The 19,009-nt window shown below is 39.2% G+C and overlaps 1 protein-coding gene across 2 annotated transcripts in view; it reads right to left on the bottom strand.

Moving 5' to 3' along the window:
- The window catches only part of LOC134792201 (myc box-dependent-interacting protein 1), a 71,554-nt gene continuing 52,545 nt past the window's right edge, over positions 1-19,009 (bottom strand). Inside the window, exons 2-10 of one of the 2 annotated variants that reach the window (XM_063763443.1) lie at positions 9,654-9,789; positions 9,084-9,274; positions 8,329-8,433; positions 7,414-7,584; positions 6,763-6,931; positions 5,185-5,388; positions 4,178-4,312; positions 482-624; positions 1-141 (exon numbers count right to left, since the gene is read on the bottom strand). In XM_063763443.1, the coding sequence (XP_063619513.1) occupies positions 61-141; positions 482-624; positions 4,178-4,312; positions 5,185-5,388; positions 6,763-6,931; positions 7,414-7,584; positions 8,329-8,433; positions 9,084-9,274; positions 9,654-9,789 (1,335 nt within the window). In that variant the 3' untranslated portion in view covers positions 1-60. The remainder of the gene's footprint in view (positions 142-481; positions 625-4,177; positions 4,313-5,184; positions 5,389-6,762; positions 6,932-7,413; positions 7,585-8,328; positions 8,434-9,083; positions 9,275-9,653; positions 9,790-19,009) is intronic. The other variant, XM_063763444.1, reaches the window with a different exon arrangement.

A 19,009-nucleotide genomic window follows, 5' to 3' on the forward strand; every position in this document is an offset into this window, starting at 1 on the left:
CGGTCAAATGGTAATCTATACGCAAGTCGAACTCGAGGGTGCAGGCGATACCCAAGCGCCTCATATGGGCCGCGTGAAGTTAGCCGGAAACATGCCTTTCTCGTTTGTTCCCTCCTTGATGCCCATTAGCCAGCCCTCCTCCTGAAAGCGAGAAAAAAAAAGAGTTAATTAATGTAAATAAGTGTCAATCTACAACCACAATCTACGCGTAACGTTGACTCTTAAAAGGTTCCGATCAACCCCGTACCGTAAGCAAGTGGTGTAATAACAGAGTGGCACAACAGGCAACTACGGCATTTGTCTTGCTGTGCCACCGCACGTGCATACAATGCTCCCTGGCCTGAGAGGGGCCCCGATTTGACCGAGGGAATGTAAGTACAGGCCTGAGGCACAGGTTTCAGTTGGTATAAATAGTTACGCCACTGCCGTAAACGCTTTTGTAACCAGCAGCATCACACCTATAGAAACCGAGACAACGCACCTGCTCCTCGGGGTCGTCGTACTCGACGACGCGGATGGTGTCGCCGACGTCGAAGCTGAGCTCGTCGCTGTCCTCGCGCGTGTAGCGGTAGGTAGCGCGCACGCGGTACAGCACGCCCGCCGGCAGGCCGGCCAGCGTCGCCCCTGAGCCGGGAAACCACAATGTTAGGCAATGTTCTTATTATCCCTTTGACCAAAGACGGCAGAAGCGCACGGTTACAGTTATATATTAATCTTCGTGCATTCCAATAAGGTTTATAATGGCGCGTCATATATAATAGGCGTGGGGTTCAAAAGGTTAAAGCAATGACTAGAGTTCCACAAGCTAACTGTGCACGGACTTTGCAATGACAACGACGACCGCAATGACGTGTCACTATAAACAATGAGTTTCTATAAAAACATCATGTTTATTGTGGCACCGCCACATTTTGGCACGTCTAAGTCGGTGCAATGTTAGCTTAGTCCGACTAGGTACATACATTCATTGGCTGTAATTAATAAACATAATAAACTACTGACTGTCGAGGACATATTGATTTCTATAAACCTCGAGCCTTTCGACGCTTGAGTGTGACTAGTGTGAGCAGTTACTCCATCTCCTCTATCGTTCATGATAATTTGAAGTGTTCCGTTTATGTAATTACATATGTGTACAAAACGCGAGAGTCTAAAGTGTTATATAACTTTGAAATTCGTCTATCTCACTCCAAACTCCGGTCAAGACGAAGAGATACATACGATGAAATATAAGAAAGGACCATTAAATTACAAAGTCATTGACATCTGAAATATGCCGTCTGTAGGATCTATTCTATGAATTGTTTTACCTTATTTATATCCACAATACACAAATATAAAGATAATTATAATTACAAATTTAGGAATCTGGAATCACAAGAGGATGTTAATACAATGTGGGAAGAGACAAGAGAAATAGTAACAAAAGCAGGGTTAGAAATATTAGGCAAAAAGAAGCGAAAGAAAAGGAGGAAGTGGTGGAATGAGGAGTGTGATCTAGCTATGGCGGAAAGACGGAAATTTAAGGTTCTCGCGGAACAGGACAACAAATGGAACGACAATTATCGGGAGGCACGCTGTAGGTTTAGGAACTTGATTAGAAATCTGAAGAGGCAACATCTGGAAAATCACCTAAGAGATATCGAAACTTTGATAAGAGCTAACAAGAGCAGAAAGTTCTATCAAGAGCTGGGCATGATTAAGAAAGGATACCAACCTCGCGCGCAGTTTCTGGAAGACGATAATGGAGACCTTGTAGTAGAGACGGAAGCAATAAAATGTGAATGGCGTCAATATTTCATGAACTTGCTCAACTGTCAACCGGTGAACAGTCGTATTGATGTGCAGGCAACGGAGGAGTGTGTGGATACTGTAGAAGAACCAACTTTCGATGAAGTGAGGAAGGCTATCATGAGGCTGAAAAACAATAAATCCCCAGGGATAGACGGAATATATGCAGAGGTATGGAAGTATGGCGGGGGAGCAGTGCAATCTAGATTATATGAGATAATCATGAAGATCTGGAAAGAGGAGCGACAACCCGAAGAGTGGAACACTGGAGTGATATGCCCCATCCACAAAAAAGGTTCCAGGAAAAAGTGTAACAACTACAGGGGTATTGCACTGCTGCCAACGGCATATAAAGTCCTCTCATATGTCTTATTGGGTCGACTTCAGCCTTATGCCGAAAACATACTCGGTGACTACCAGTGTGGCTTCCGCCAGAACCGCAGCACTGTGGATCAGATATTTCTGTTGAAACAGCTGATGGAGAAGAAATGGGAGTACGCACAAAATATCCACATGCTTTTTGTTGACTTTGCCAAAGCATACGACAGTGTTGACAGAGATACATTGTACAAGATTTTGCGGTACTTCAAAGTACCAGAAAAATTGGTGAACATGGTTATTGTAGCTACCAAAGTGAGCAAGATGAGGGTAAGAGCTTGCGGAGAACTGACGGCCGAATTTGCAGTTGGCACTGGCCTGAAGCAGGGAGACGCCCTTTCGCCAATGCTGTTCAACTTGGCACTCGAATACGTCGTTCGAAAATTGCTTATGTATGATGGGGGTGTAGAGTTGAACGGCAGACATAAGATCATTGGCTATGCTGATGACCTGGGGTTATTGGCTCAAAACAAAAGGGATCTGGAAGCCATGGCTAGAATTGTGGAGCAGGAAGGGGAGAAGATAGGTCTCAGAATCAACCACCAGAAAACTGAATATCTCCAAATGAAAAGGTACAAGAACACCAGAGTGAAAAGAGAAGACCTAGTAGTCGGAGCAACCACCTACAAAGGTGTGGATCTTTTTAGGTACCTTGGTTGCACAGTAACTGATACCAACCGAAGGGAGGAAGAGATAGATATCCGAATCCAAAACGCCCTAAGATGCTCGGCAGCGCTCCATCGAGTCTTAGTGTCCAAGCTGATCAGTAGACCGACCAAGATTCGAGTCTACAAGACTGTAATTAGACCAATTTTGATGTATGGGTGTGAAGCTTGGACGCTGACTCAGAAAGAAGAGAGCAAGCTCTTAGTGGCGGAGAGGAAAATCTGGCGGAAGATTCTGGGGCCTATCAGAGAGGAAGATGGGACTTGGAGGCGAAGGAAAAATAGGGAGCTAGAGGAGCTTGTTGCGATGCCCAATATAATTGGCGAGATCAAAGCCACACGACTCCGCTGGCTCGGTCACCTGGAGAGGATGGGGGAGGATCGTGCTGTGAGAAGAGCGTATGTGGGGCACCCGGGCGGAAAACGTCCGTCGGGGCGTCCCAGATACCGCTGGAGTGACGAAGCCCAAAAAGACCTGTCCGCCCTCGGAATACCCAACTGGCGTGAAGTGGCGCAGAATAGGGCAGAGTGGCGCTCTCTTGTGTCAGAGGCCAAGATCCTCTTTGGGTCACTGAGCCAGTGATGTATGTATGTATGTATAATTTTTTGTGATATGATAAACCTTTTTTGACCATCTCGCATGACTTGCAAGAAAAGTGAAAATATAAATAATATTTATGTTTCTAATAATGTTTTTCGATAAATATACACAAAAAATACACGTTTACACAACTAAAAGCAAAGCACAACAAAGTGGTTAAATAATGCCAAAACTTCAAAAAGACCAGTACTTGCCTGCCCTGAAGAATAATATATAAACATAATAAAAGATAAAGGTACATAATAATAAACTATATTAAAATTATAATAAGATAAACATATAATAAGACAGATATATTTATCAGAAAATATTTACTAATTAATATGTACAATTTCTTTGCAGTCTTTATCCTATAACCAATTACCATGTATTATACATAATTACAGTGTTCTACTACAATTTACTTACCATTTTAAAGGATTATAATAGTTTTCTTCAAGGTCCACCACCGCCACCAATATTTAATACCTATGCGAAGTTAACTGTCTTATCATAACCACACGAACTGTTTTTTAGATACCAATGAAATATTTAGATAAATAGGATAATTTGAATGACTTAACTCGCGCATAGGTCTTATTTTCATCACCTCCCAGCGATAATTTTAATTGGTCTGTCTCAAAATTTAAGCTTAATGGTACTGGTAATGCATAAAGCGATATCAACGCCATCTATAAGATGAAATGTGAAACGTACGAATATTATCGCTGCTAAATGAAAAGTATGTAATATTTACACTTACCAACAGGTATGTCGTACACTTCGTCCGTCTTCGGACTGTCATTCTCTTTGTCCTTTTCTTTGACACTCTGTTCTACGTCTACTTGTTTCTTTCCCTCGCCGTTATTATTCAACTTCTCGGGCGGTACCGGCGTCCCTGAGAATGTTGGTGTGTTCGATACTAATTCTACTAAACTAGCCTAGCTTATAGAAATAATTTACACGGGGAAGGAAATAAGTTAAGTCGAAAGTTTAAGTGGTTTAACTTTTATACGGAAAATGAATGATTAGAATAGAAATAAGGTAAGCATGCATCTAACTACTTATGACATTAAGGAAAATGTACTCGCCACTTACATATATTCGAAGTTGTAAATATTGTAATACCTATGGATTTTATTCAGTTTCTTTGTCAAAATATTTAGATAAAATTATGTCTAAAATTCACTTGTATTATTAATTTAAGTTAAAATTATCATGTTTGAAGATAACATTGATTAAACATTCCCAATTTATTAAGGAGTTTTTATGAGCTGTATAAAATAGGGTAGCAAAATATTAATTACTGGGATGTACATTGAGAAACAACTATTAAAGAGTAGCAAACTGAAATATGAAGTATATAATTCTGTTTCTAAGACTAAGAACTTCAAACCATATTTGCATAAGTCTAATCTAAATCTTTAATACTTCAAGTATCACCATCTCCGTCCCATATGGGTACATACAATCATCGAGCTGATCGAGCGAAAGAGCAATCGTCTCACTATGAATGGATACTTCTTCACCAAAAACGCCTGGCTTAAGTTTATAGACCACTGGTTCTTAACCTTTTAGTGACAACACGGAAAAAAACATCTATGTTCTGGAAATGTTAACTTGTGGATGTAGGGTAACCACCCGTGGTCCGTGGGGCATCAGTTAAGAACCATTCTTCTAGACTTAACACTTCCAGCATCTTACTAACGTGGTTCGAACCCATGTGCTCCAACAACCGCCATCACGACGCCACCAGGCGCGCATACTCACCAACGGGTATATCGTACAGCTCCTCTAGCTTCTTGTCCTCGTTGTTATTGGTGGGCGCGTCGTCGGTGGGCGTGGCCGGGGCGGGGGTGACGGCGGGAGGTGCGGACTCGGCGAGCGAGACGGGGGACTTGTCGCGCTCCTCGCTCGCGTGGCGCGCGGGCGTTGGCGGCGGGGAGTCGCCGTTGAGCGCGGGGGAGGGGGGCGCTACACACAGGTTAATTCATGCAACACACAGTGGAGCAAAGAAAGTTCTTTTGGGAAAATGGTACCGCTATAAACCAATTAGGTGTACATTGTTGTTGTCTGCCATTTTTGCATATTTGAGCGATAGAGAGGTAAATAGTCAAAGGAACAGAAAATTTGATTTACTGGTAGGCTTCTGATCGTAGGTATAATATTGATTCGTGGGCGGAGAGATGGCGACAGCTTTACGTTGCTCTAACGATGATTGCATCTCACTGTCATCGTAAGCATTAAATACTTAGGTATCACATACGGTTACAAATAGTATGACAAAAGGAATTTAAAATTGAACATCACTCTGAAAATGTCACGCCGTTGTATGTGATTGCGATACCTGCTTTTATAAATATGTATGACAACACCTTATTTGCTCCACAGAAATTAGGTATAAACATTCACGTTACATTTAAATCACTCAATGCTACGAAAAATCTATCAGGGAAAGTGTTTAATGATAAAAATCACAGCACAACATTATTAGTTGAGAAAAAAGTGGCCTATCAAACAATTCCGTTGTTACTATTATACGACAAAAGCCATTCTAGTTTAGTACTGCAATTCTAGACATCACAACACATGTATGCTTTATGATACAATACATTTCTTCAATTAACGTATACAATTAACAATTGTCCCTTATTTGTTAGGTACAAGTAATTGTTCTATATAATCTAACTACAATTGGAAATTTATTTTAACTACGATTTACCGATAAAAATTAATCGTCGATATTTGCTGTTGTATGAAAATACATATCCCAACAATCCACTTCAATGGTAGGTAGAATTTCCCATTACAGTGTAATAGCCTTGCTGAAAGATCTAATCCTTGACCTTCACAACTTACGAATAAAACTACTAAATAAAACTTACTCCCCATCAAGGGATCAGTCAGCACATATACCTAATCCATCATTTTTTATTGTAACCATAAATTAGAAAAGAACATAATGAAATGCCCTCGCCTTCTGAAGAGATCCGAAGCGCATAAATGATCAGGCACATGACCGGCTAGCATACCTAAGTTGCGTTCTCGCACGCGAATCCATACTTGAATTACTTGAAGTCGCGCTAGATGTATGGAGTCGCGCGCGAGAACCCAACTCATGCTAACTGGTCTGAACTCTGAAGTGATAAGCTAACAACAAGCTCTTGTGGACTTCTGGAATCTGCAGCCCTAGTACTAACAGCAACAATCGTTGAGCATCGGTAAAACTTATTCTTTTGTAATTAAGTTTCAGTTAACAGTTATTTGACGATGGTACTAAAGGTAAAGATCCTTAACGAACCATAGATGGACCTGACTGAAGTTCACAATCAGTTATCAGGTACTCACTTTGTACAGTGTTGGTGGGCGAAGCAGCGTTGCCGTTGATTGAGTTGAGCGTGTTGGTCTTGGGCGAGGAGATGGGCGAGATGTTGTTGGCGATGGACTTCTTCGTGTAGGAGCCGCGCTGGCACTCGTTCGCGAGCTTGTCGGTTATCGCTTCTAGCTCGGCGAACACCTGGAATAAAGAGTTTGAACTTTAGTCGGGACTTCCGTAGTTATCTTGAGCGAGACAACACTAGCGTGTATACATATAGCGATGCCGATGTCCCGCTCGTACAACAGAGCTACATACGTACGGATCCGCATTCGCAAGTTATGCGTATTGTCTAACATGAACCTTATGTTCATGCATGTCTCTAGTCTAGCGTATATTGCCTTAAAGAAGCAAACTGAACCTTATGATGTTACCTTAGAGCTCTCGTTGTGGAAGAGCTGCTCAGCGCTGATTATGTCAGGTTGTTGACGTAGAACTCAGAAGTCTTGTAGTTAATCTGTGTTTCTTCCAAAGTGAACCTTATGCCGTTACCTTAGAGCTCTCCTTATGGAAGAACTCAGCGCTGAACAGTAGGTATGTGCAGGTTGTTGACGTAGATGAGGACTCAAGAGTCCTGTAGTTCATCTCTAGTGTTTCTTCCAAAGTGAACCTTATGCCGTTACCTTAGAGCTCTCGTTGTGGAAGAGCTGTTCAGCGCTGAACAGCGTCTGCAGGTTGTTGACGTAGAAGAGGACCCGTGAATCGTATAGCGCCGGCAGTTCGTCGTGGAGCTCCGAGTTGAGGACCTCGTATGTGCGTTTCGCCTCCTCTAGTTGTTCGCGGCCTTTTGTGATCTGGAATTAGAGAGGAATATCATAATTTACAAGGCTTAAAATAGTGTATATAATATATAACAAACAGACTATATATTAAAGTCAAGTCTGTTTGTTTTAGCTAGTCATTTTACTCCTGCATCGGGACATCAGCACGGAGGGATAAGTAATAGATTAGCCGTTAAAATGTTGTTACTACATAGGATAGGGTGGGACAGTTACCCACCCTATACCGAAGGTAGCGTCAGGGGGGTGTCACTACGCAGTTTAGGTACATTTGGCCGGCGCGCCGACCGGAGCGGCAGGCGTATGGCAGTGGGCTGCCGCTCGACCGCACGATAGTCGTGTCACGTGGTGCTCGCGCAAAGGAGATTCGAGAGATCACGGTTCATGCGCGGATATAAGTTTCAATTTTGTTGCAGGCGGCGAGTATAGGTTTAATTTTATACCTAAATCTGACTTTTGTGAAGGGGTGAATTTTCTGTACGGTAGTACTATTAGTTATTGTGTGGTACTAGCGTGTCCGAAACCAGGCCTATAACAATGAGTTTCTTGTAACTTATGTCCGTATTACTAATTCACTTTTCGGCAAGGAAACCGAACTTATGCTCAAAAGGCTTTTTCTCTTTGGATTGGAAGTCGTGTCTGAAGAAACAACTGTCTCAGTCAATTCTTGGGATTAGGTTGCTAAAGTATGTTTAAGATGAGGATGAAAAGGGGTCTAGAGTTAAGGATTAGGTAAAGATATTGACAAGAGTTACAAACCTTGACATCGTCCCTTCTCTTGGCAGCATTGGCCTGAAGATTCTGGAAGCTATGTCGCTGGCTGTCGTAATCTACCAGCTTGCGGCCACGCTTCTCTACTTTTTTCTGAAAATACATTAAAAATATGCTAATTTGGAAATTATCAAGTTTGGTTTGATCTTGTTTCCGTGATGCACTGCAAATAGTGCAAATACAGCGCAACTAGAAGTGCAATAGTTCGAAGAGTATTATGCGAAACTCAAAACTGTACCACATTTGTCAGCAATATGACGCTACTATACTATCCAAATATATACTATACTATAAAAAGGTATTCCAAAGATGAGTTAGGCCAAGAAAAGTCTGCAGCGATTTTGATAGCCCACGCAGTGCAAGTGTTATTTAAACGTCATATTTTCATAGAAGTTTGACGTTTAAAATATCACTTGCACTGCGTGGGCTATCAAAATCTCTGCAGATTTTTCTTGGTCTAACATAAGTGATTTCTGATGAAAAATGAGGTATTCGTTGCGTGATTCTGTACCGATTTAAGTACAGCAAACTGCAAAAGAAATGTGTTTCTAGCTGATTCGGTTCATTTGATGCAGGATGAGAAGTGCAGCTGGTCACCTAAGTTGTGTCACAAATCCTACAATAATATCTCATTATCTGTTCCTGAATGTACATCAGATCGTGTTCGGACCAACCGTTCTCCTCATAAACCTCAATGATAACCTGTTAAAGTTGGACTAGATGGAACAACGAGGATTACTCACCCTGACTTCAGGGAACTGGTTGGTGTATGTGTTGAGCGGGATGAGCACCTGGTCGCCCAGCTTGTGCGAGAAGTCCTGCCAGAGCATCTCCATGCTTTGCGATTGCACGTACAGCAAGTCGTGGCCCGACCAACCGCTCTCGTACACTTCCGTGATGGCCTCCATTAGAGACTTTGATGCGGTCTGGACGGCTGGAAATTTGAGATGATTACGGTGTTAATATAGTTATTAAATGCAAGTACAAAATATTATGCTTTTTTCAACCCTAACAAGAGGTGGCAAAGTTAGATGACCTTGCAAAGTCACAAGATGATCGCCACAATTTAGAACAGGTTGATCTTGACAGGACCAAATACAGAATAACAGAAGTCGTGGTTTCTATTGAAGAGAGGCTTCTGTGGGTTAAGTTTAACAAACCTTTTTATTATTAATGCACAGGAAAATCTAAAAGCTTTAGAAAACAATCACTCTTAAACAAGTGAACCCTGAAAATATGTAGATGCAAATAAACAGTATGACCATGCTTTTAAAAATCGGGAGGTAATATCACTAGTATGTTAGCGTCCTCACCTCGTATACATCTTATGTAGTTGTTGAACTCTTTCTGCAGCCTCGTGGCCTGCTGGTGCTGCCTGTTGAAGTTCTGGAGATGCTCTTCGAAGATGTCGTCGAGCGTCCGGTCTACTTTGCCCAGGTTCTGAAGGAGCTGTTGACAAAGAAAATTCGATATTTGAGCAGGACTTGTTCATGTTTCCTTAAAGTGAAGTGTGAAATAATGTTGAAAAAGCAATAATCTTTGGGACAATAACAACGACTTCAAGTTATTTCAGGCATCCTCCGTTTTAAAGAAAGAGGCTTCGTCGTATATTTTATCAAATATAGATAGACAATTTACTGTTTATACGTTTAATACACGTATATCAGTGATTAACTCTATTTCAAATTAGCATTGCTAACCCACGCAGTAGGTTTAGAATGCTACCCTAATAGATAATTAACAGTCAGCAATATGCAAATGATATTAATTTGTCACACTCTACACCTACTAAAACAATGTGTTTAAGACTTCTATCGTTCCCAGAAAATGTAATTACGGCTTTATACCCAAGTAACACGGTTGTTTTTAGATTACAGCTATAGAATATTAAGAACTATATTTTATAACCTTACTTGTAACTATGTTTGGGCGGAGTTGCTCTTATAAATGCAGAGCATATGCGAATATTCCATACAAGGGCGCCATTGCGAAAAGATAGACGACTTGACAGCCATCGCACCCACATGATTATTTTGTAATCTCGTTTGAGCTGTACAAATATTTGAACCACGGCGCCACGAATGATGACGTAGAGTTACACCTTCATACTCGTGCTGTGTGTTCTCATATATTTATTTATTTATTTAAACTGTTTATTATATATAAATTTTACAATATTTTTTTATGTACTTAACCTAATCTACTATACTAAACTAAAGATCTATACTAAAGATTTATCAGTATTAATCGAAGGACAAGGAAAGAAATCGTGAAACTTTTTTTTATCAGGGGCTAAACCCACAAAACAGGATTGTATAAAGTTATGGAATTTAACAAGCAACTTAATTGCCATAATCGTCACAAAATAATTCGAGCTAGCTTTTCCCATAGTCTTGTTTGTTATGTCTGCAAATGAAATGACTCATGGGATGCGAGAAATATCAAAACAAAGTTATATCAATAAAATGCGATATTGTATAATTAGACGAACTAATTAAAAGTTATCTGCATGTTTATGGGTCACTGAAATACTGTGTCATGCTATCTTGGTTGGTCATACATTACATACATACAGTGAAATTAAATAAAAAACAACAAAGATAGTTTGAGCTTCAGATGGAACATTGTTTTCATTGTTACATTATTTATGTTACGAAAAACAGAAGGTAATTGTTAGTTTATCTGCTTTTTATGCTCCGCATAATTTACAGTCCTATGTTTTTTTGTTAGCTCCGACAAAATTTGACCGATGATTTAGTAATCGCTACGAAACCTACGTAACCAGCGAGGTTATATTTTCTAGAGACTTTAGACAATTTATTTTTTAAAGTTGTTCGATAAAAACATACCAACATATTGATATATGACAACTGAGAGATCAACAGCGTTATTAAGTTGTGCGGAAAGAGAAGAGTTGTGGAATGTATTGGGCCCCATACATTTCACGACTCTTCTCTTTCCGCACAGACTATAATATACCTATACGAAGAAACATCCTTTCAAACGGTATTCAAGATCACATTACGAGTCATGAATAGGTATTATGAAATAGTTTTCATCACAAGCCTTGGATGACATAGGCAGGCTGCATTCAAACCGGTTATAAAATATCTTTACATCTAAACGAGAATGACGTACCTACTTGATAAAATGCGACGACGGTGAAATTAGCACTTGAGAATGTCTAGATTTGATGATGAGGATCGTTCTCTGGCGAACTTTCTTTTGATTACAACTGAGCGTTAGGTGGCAAATTGGCCGTATAAAAAGTTTAATTAACTTAAAAAACTTATTCGTGCATCTTTAAAAAAATTGAGAATGATAGTTGTATTAAATTGAAGTACTTAGTTGTAAAGATAATTAGGGGACGGTTTTATCACATAGGTATCCAAAATCAAAACAGACCTGCTAGCATGAGTTGCGTTCTCGCGCGCGACTCCGTACATCTAGCGCGACTTCAAATATGGACTCGCGCGCGAGAACGCTACTCATGCTAGACTGCCAGACTTCATAATGGTAATTGTGTATTGTGCAACTACGAGTAGAATAAACAACACCATATATTTTTCCGTAATAAACGATATTTTCCCTAACTAAATGCGATATTAAAACGAACGTAGGTGTAATATATGCTAAACTCTCACTTTTCAGTAGGCGTATTATGAAAGATTTGGACATGCGATTTTGTAAATCTACTACCTCGAGTGCATATTAAACATGGCACAAATGTTAATGCAACAAGCAATAAAAATCTTGTGTATTCAAAATTACGCAAACATTAAATTACAGATGAAGGATTATTTATTCAAGTTTTCTCTTATAAGCCTATGCACGAGTAAGAGTTTAAAGAGGGAGTAAAAACATATTTAGATATTCTATAAGACAATAAGGTGGTGGTACTGGTGCTCGACGCGGTCCCAGCACATGTCATCTTGAAACTTAAGTCATTGTCAATAGAGGTGACAGCAGGTTGTCATCTATTGGGCATTAGCATGTCGAGCACTAGTACCACCACCTCTTTTACAGTTAAATCATACTTACTAAAGGATTGCTAACAGTAACACCTAAGCACAAGCATACACAAGAAAGTTCTGATAATATGTAAACCAATGTTTCCGATAATCCACATGACATGAACGTCACCAAGGCAATGATAGGTGTAATTCGTTTAGTCAATTTCATTCACGTCAGAATACTCAGAATTATAAACATCCATCTATATTTGGTATGTATCTGGTGAAAGTATTATAAATGGACGAACATAAAGCACGAGGAATACGGATTACGAAGATACGTATGCGCATGACATGGTAATTTGCATGAATGATTAAATCCGACGGCCAATGTCAAGGCGAGATCGAAGATTAGGTGAGCAAACAGGAAAACAATAAAGACGGGTCTGTAACTTTGTTCCTTAATTGAAGGACTGCATGTGCGTAATGTGCAATTTGGAAAATTGATGTTTTCTTTAAAAAAAAACGATCAAGTGCGAGTCGAACTCGCGTTCCAAGGGTTGCATATATCACACGATTTTTATCAATGGTTTTTTTCTTAACTCCGACTCACGCTTGACTGTAGATTTATGATAGGGGATTCTGTCATGTATAGATAAACAACTATTTTGTGGTTTCAAAATTTTATATTTTATAATTTCAAAATATATAGCCGTTTCCGAGATCCTTGTTCGATAATGTTTTTTTTTTGACATGACGCACGAAGATTTATGCAAATATTTTTATATGTGTATATAGTGGGTATTAGTGGCTACTCATGCATATTTTTTTTGTAGGTGTACCTCCGCGAATAGTATAAAAAATAATGAGAAGAAAAATAAAATGTTTTTTTTTATAATGAAGTATAAGGACATGATGCAGGTTAAACATATTCATTTTGTAGTCTATTTTATTTATTGTTGTCAAATATAATTTTGTTTGGTTAATCTAACTTGAACGGTTTACAAAATATGACACTTTCAATGATACACTGATGATTTTACATTATCCTGAATAACTCGAAAACAAAAGAAGATCGAGGACTGATATTAAGCATAGAGAGTTCTTAGGACCTGCCATTACACCACCTGAAAGAATGACCAAATCCGTCGTTGGGGGCACTTCTTGTTCGCTTAGCCTGCTAGACCCTTTGCAAAACTTTGTTCTCATTTTGAGGGCAAAGTGGCCCCTATGTTTAAAATTCATTTATTTGCGTTACATGTCCGTCTTTGGATCACAGACATGTGTGCCAAATTTGAGCTTAATTGATCCAGTAGTTTCGGAGCAAATACGCTGGGACAGACGGACAGACAGACAGACAGACGAATGATCTTATAAGGGCTCCGTTTTTTCCTTGAAGTACGGAACCCTAACAATTACCTAACTTGTTTAATTAATTAAGCCCTTAACAGAAAACAAGTAAAAATATCATTCTACCTTTCATGGACTAGTTTGAACTGTTAGAAGGTTCGGGCGCTTTCAAATAAGACAAATGGACCACTGCAAAGTGCGCTCTTCATCGAGACCTTTTCAAAAAGCCTTGAATGAAATTACTTTTCTATTCACTGAAATTATTAAGGCAGTATAGATGTAAAGGATATTCATTTTTTGATTCGCTTTAAAGCCTTTACAGATTATAAATATGAATGTGTACCTACTAAAGGGGCCCACTGATTAACAGTCCGCCGGACGGTATCGGCCTGTCAGTTGTTCGAAACTGTCAAAATTTTGTTCTAACTGACAGAACGATACCGTCCGGCGGACTGTTAATCAGTGGGCCCCTTTAGGATAGGTACCATAACGTCCATAACATAACACAATGATAACGTACGCCGCATGTTAATGTCCCTGTGTCATTGACCGTGTTATGCAGTGATCATCGGACACTAAACACGTCATGAAGAATAAAATGGATTATTAAATTTATGCCGTATCCATTCAGAAATTTTGAAGCAAACACATTGAACAGTTTCAAGAAATTGAAAACAGTAAGATATTAGGTAAAAATAAACGACAAGAGTATAATAATACCTACAGTGGATCAGAGAAGTATTACGATTTGTCAGTACATATTGACAAATCGTAATACTTCTTGATGACCATAATTCAAATCAGAAAACTAGTAAGGGAAGATACGCCGATTATGAATTGCAATAATTTTCCGTACTTATAGAATTAGAAGTGCTAGGAGTTATTACATATTGAGAGAAACCACTAACCACAATACAAACACTCGTCCAGACAAAGAATAAAGAGAAAAAACAAAAACGCGTTCATGAATTAATTATATCTAACGTCATTAGTCATTATTATTTTATCGTAGTAATAATAATGTTGATTTTGCATTCATTTACGCGGAGGAAGGAAGTTTTAATGAGTACATATAAACAGGGATTTAATAATATCTGAAGTGACGTCAATGTAACCTAAATATACTAGCAATAAGTATAAATGAAAGTTAATAATATTAATTTTACTTCAGGGTCACAATTCCAATTTCCAATTCATTATTTTAGCAGCCGGTGACATAGCAAATAATATGTACCTATATACCTAACTATGTATCGCTTAAAATTTTTATAGTTTAAATTTGACAGTTCGCCGATAATATCGTCACATTTCATTCGTCTCCGCTTAAATGTCATGGTTAATTATGAAAAATTTCACGCTAGCTGATTATTTCATAAGGTAAGATTTTTTATTTGATCTAACTAGATTGTTGTGTGATTTTATGTTTTAATATTTTAAATACGGAAGTACTTTATAAGTCTTAAGGGAAATTAACCATAGATCTCAAACTCCGTAATTCTCATCACGTGAGGTCTTCAGAAGCCTCAACAAGTGACGTCACATCCGCCGACGTTTCCTTTCGTTTTCGATTGTCTTTGACCGAGGCCTCTGGTTACACCTATTGTTTCTGCCTGAGCATCAATTAACGCCACCTTGAAGGTGTTATGCGTCTTGTTGTGGTATAATTAGGGTTTAGTTTGGATTACAGAGATTAAGATCTAGGTGTGAATATCATAGGATGTGCATTGTGCAGGTGAAGTCGGTTAGGAAGTTACATGCATTTTTAAGTTAATGTACGACGTCGTCTTTACGCGTCCCGTCCTCAAAAAAAAATGTATAGGTATTGAAGTGCAGAAATAACCAATCACTGAGCACCTCTTAATCATTATTCGGTATCATTGCAAGTCTAGGGCTCGCGGTCGGGTCCGGGTTTCGGGTACCCGTTGCCGGGGCCCCGTTTTCGTGCTACACGAAACCGGATTTGTGGCCCGTTCGGAACGTGTAATTAAGATCCGTGTACCCGTGTGTTTACACACGGGTCCGGCCCGTTCTCGACGTATAGTGACGATCAGACGTGTTCTTTAGGTATAAGAACAAAAAATAAATATTTTATAGTAGGCGGCATGGATCGCGGGCCAGAAGCAAATATCGTCAGTCATCGCCTCCCGCTTGATACTTTGTCAGATGATAGTTTAAATGCTATCATAAATTAAAAAAAAAAATAGATAGATGTAAAATGTCTGCCGTGCACTTTGACATAAAAGTCGTCATGGGTGTCGTTTTATAGGTTTCAGGGAGTGCAGAATTCGAAAATGATGACCATTTTGGAATCCAAAATGTCTGCCGTGCACTTTGACATAAAAGTCGTCATGGGTGTCGTTTTATAGGTTTCAGGGAGTGCAGAATTCGAAAATGATGACCATTTTGGAATCCAAAATGTCTGCCGTGCACTTTGACATAAAAGTCGTCATGGGTGTCATTTATAGGTTTCAGGGAGTGCAGGTTTCGAATCGTGGATTTAATATCGTGTGGAAGTCCCTAGCTAAATTTTATTCGTGCCACCAAATCTTCTATGTCTATTAATGAGTACACTGAGAGAAAAATCATCACCAGGAATTAATAAACAGTTCTGTACTGGGGAAAAAATGAAGTTTTAGTAGTAATCATGGAAGTTTCACTATTTCTGTAAAATTTATTTATTTCTACAAACAGCTCAGTAATACTAAATCTAATTTCAGCAAACAGACTTTAGTAAATGGAGCATTAAACAAAGTTCAGTATTTGTTACAATCCATTTTTATTACTACTAAAATTCTCCGATTTTTACTAGTAAAGTTTGTGATTTCTGGAAAAAAGCATCTGTGATTTCAAGTTATGATTTTAGTAAATGTCTCACTTACATAGTTTTGTAATATCTAAAAACCGAGTTCGCGGGAATAACATTACCCCATTTAAAATAACAATTCAGTTGTTACTATAGCGACATTACAAAGTTTACTGGTATTTAGTAGATAGACTTGTTGTGTTTATGTTCATTGTTGTACCAATCACTAAACGAGTTTTGTAATACCAACACAGCGAAACGAATGTGTAATGTGTTCATTTGGTTAGAGTTAGTATTGTGTCGGATGTCGGGCGGGCGTGTCTCGTGTCTTCTTTGTTTAAAACATACTTAAGTTAAATAATAAATTTAGGATATATTGTGGGCCATGGACATATTAACCCGCGACCTACTGTGTAGTTGGGGTCTACAGGAATATATTGTTCTGCAACTTCGAGCTAGCTGTTGTTATTCTAGTGATAATGACATCATAGGTAAATCTAAACTGTTTGCAATTCCAACCTCCCTAGCACAGGTGCGCCGCGAGAGCATGTTGCGCGCGTAATAACTACTAGTCTCTTTCTGGCTGTATGAATAAGAAAGGAATGGGTAGAATATCTCGACAGGCTTTTATAGTGCCTCTTTAGTACAGAGATATACTACCAAATGCTTTTTTATTCATACAGACAGAAATAGAGACGGGTAGCTACCACGCGCGCGACATGCTCTCGCGGCGCCCGTTTGCTAGGGGCGGAGGAATTGCAAACAGTTTAGTTTTTGCCTGTGACGTCATTATCTCTAGAATAACAATAGCTAGCTTGGAATCGCAGTACAGTTTAGTAAAACCTATGACGTCATCGTCTCCGATATTGCTAAAGCACGCTTAGAATTACAAAACGGTTAGTTTTCACCCATGACGTCATCACCTCCGATATTGCTAAAGCACCTCTCGGAATAACAAAACCAAATTTCTGAAATTACTCTAGCATACTTCAAATTACAAATATAGAAGTTGTATTTCCTACTAAATGGAAATTGCAAAAGTCAATTTGTTCCTATTAGTTGACTCTCCTTGTCCCCGGATTAAGTTTTATTTTTGTAATTCTAAGTGTGTTTTTGTTAGTTTTTTGTCTCAGTGTACTTGTGGGTTCAAAAATTGCCCCACTCCGATATAACTGGAAAAAATACCACTCTTGTTTGTAAAATAGCACGGCTACTTCTTTTACTTTACAAACAAAAAAAGGTATGCCTGGTAAAATACCAATTTCAAAGGAAATCAGGGTGTCAGTGTCAATATTATCAGTAAAAATTGCCACGGCTATTTTATTGCATGTGCCGCGCGCAAACCATTATTATCTTAATGTACACGTGCATTTCTATAATCTAAGTAATAAGTGGGGATGTGAGAAACAACTAGTATCTTAATATTCATTATAAACCTACATGCTCATTATTGAATCATTATAACAAGCAGTAACATCAATAGGTGTCTCATTTAATATAATCCGACTAAATTACATTTCAGCAACACTTCCATATTTCACGAAATAAATCAAGACATTATCCAATTAACCTATATAATCTTGACGTACCGTAGACCGGGGTGACTTTGGAAAATTTGGGGTTAGTTTGATAGATTTAAAACGGCCATAGAATTACCATTATTCATTATTTACTGAAAATGTTCCTGTAACTATATAGTTAGATTACTATTTATTCATATTCGCCTACTGTAAAAAATCTCGCATAAATATATATTATGGCTTAAAAACTAGAATTTTAAAGTCGCCCCTGCATTTGAAAGTCACCCCGGTCAATGGTATATTATATCAAAGACGCCTGTACCTAGTATAAACCGACCAAGTAACGAATTAGCTATACCATCATATTTAACAAACAAATTTATGACGTTTTGCAACCTTCTTATTTTGGCAAATATATTCCGACACAGCCGGGTGGTATTCCATCTGTCCAATCTCGGTCCAATGTGTATTTGCGTCTCACATTTTGCTTAATGAGAGAGTGAGACGCAATGCATATTGGATATTGGACAAAGACACAGAATAAATAATAGTACTAGGTACAGAAGACTCACTCTCTAACAAAACGCGTCTGTTAATCAGGACAGATATGGCCGCTAGGTGGCGACAGCGCCACGCGCGGCTTATGGCTTTCCAAAAATTGAGGTGGAACGGATGTACTTTTAGCTAATACCTGTAGCAAAGCGACGAAATCGCGGAGTGAGACACGCCTGACTGATGTTAAACAAGTAGAACACCACCTCTTAAATATTTGTTTAAACTCGAACCGGCCGGGGGAGTCGGTCCGCCGGTGCCGTGTATTCAATACCCGAACGGAGCCGAAGTCCGCGGATCCGGAGCCGAGCGTAGATCCGGAGCCGAACGCACTACACGGGCACGGATCTTGACGGGTTCGTGTAATTCGGAGGCTTAGGCCCGCCGGGGCTAAGAACACGGATGCACGGGTTGGCGTGTAGCACGGATATCGGGAGCCCTACAGTTCATACTGTCAAATTACGGCCACGCGTTTTGACGTAAGACGTAAG

This window comes from Cydia splendana, chromosome 7 (genome assembly GCF_910591565.1).
Source record: "Cydia splendana chromosome 7, ilCydSple1.2, whole genome shotgun sequence".
Lineage (NCBI taxonomy): Eukaryota > Metazoa > Arthropoda > Insecta > Lepidoptera > Tortricidae > Cydia > Cydia splendana.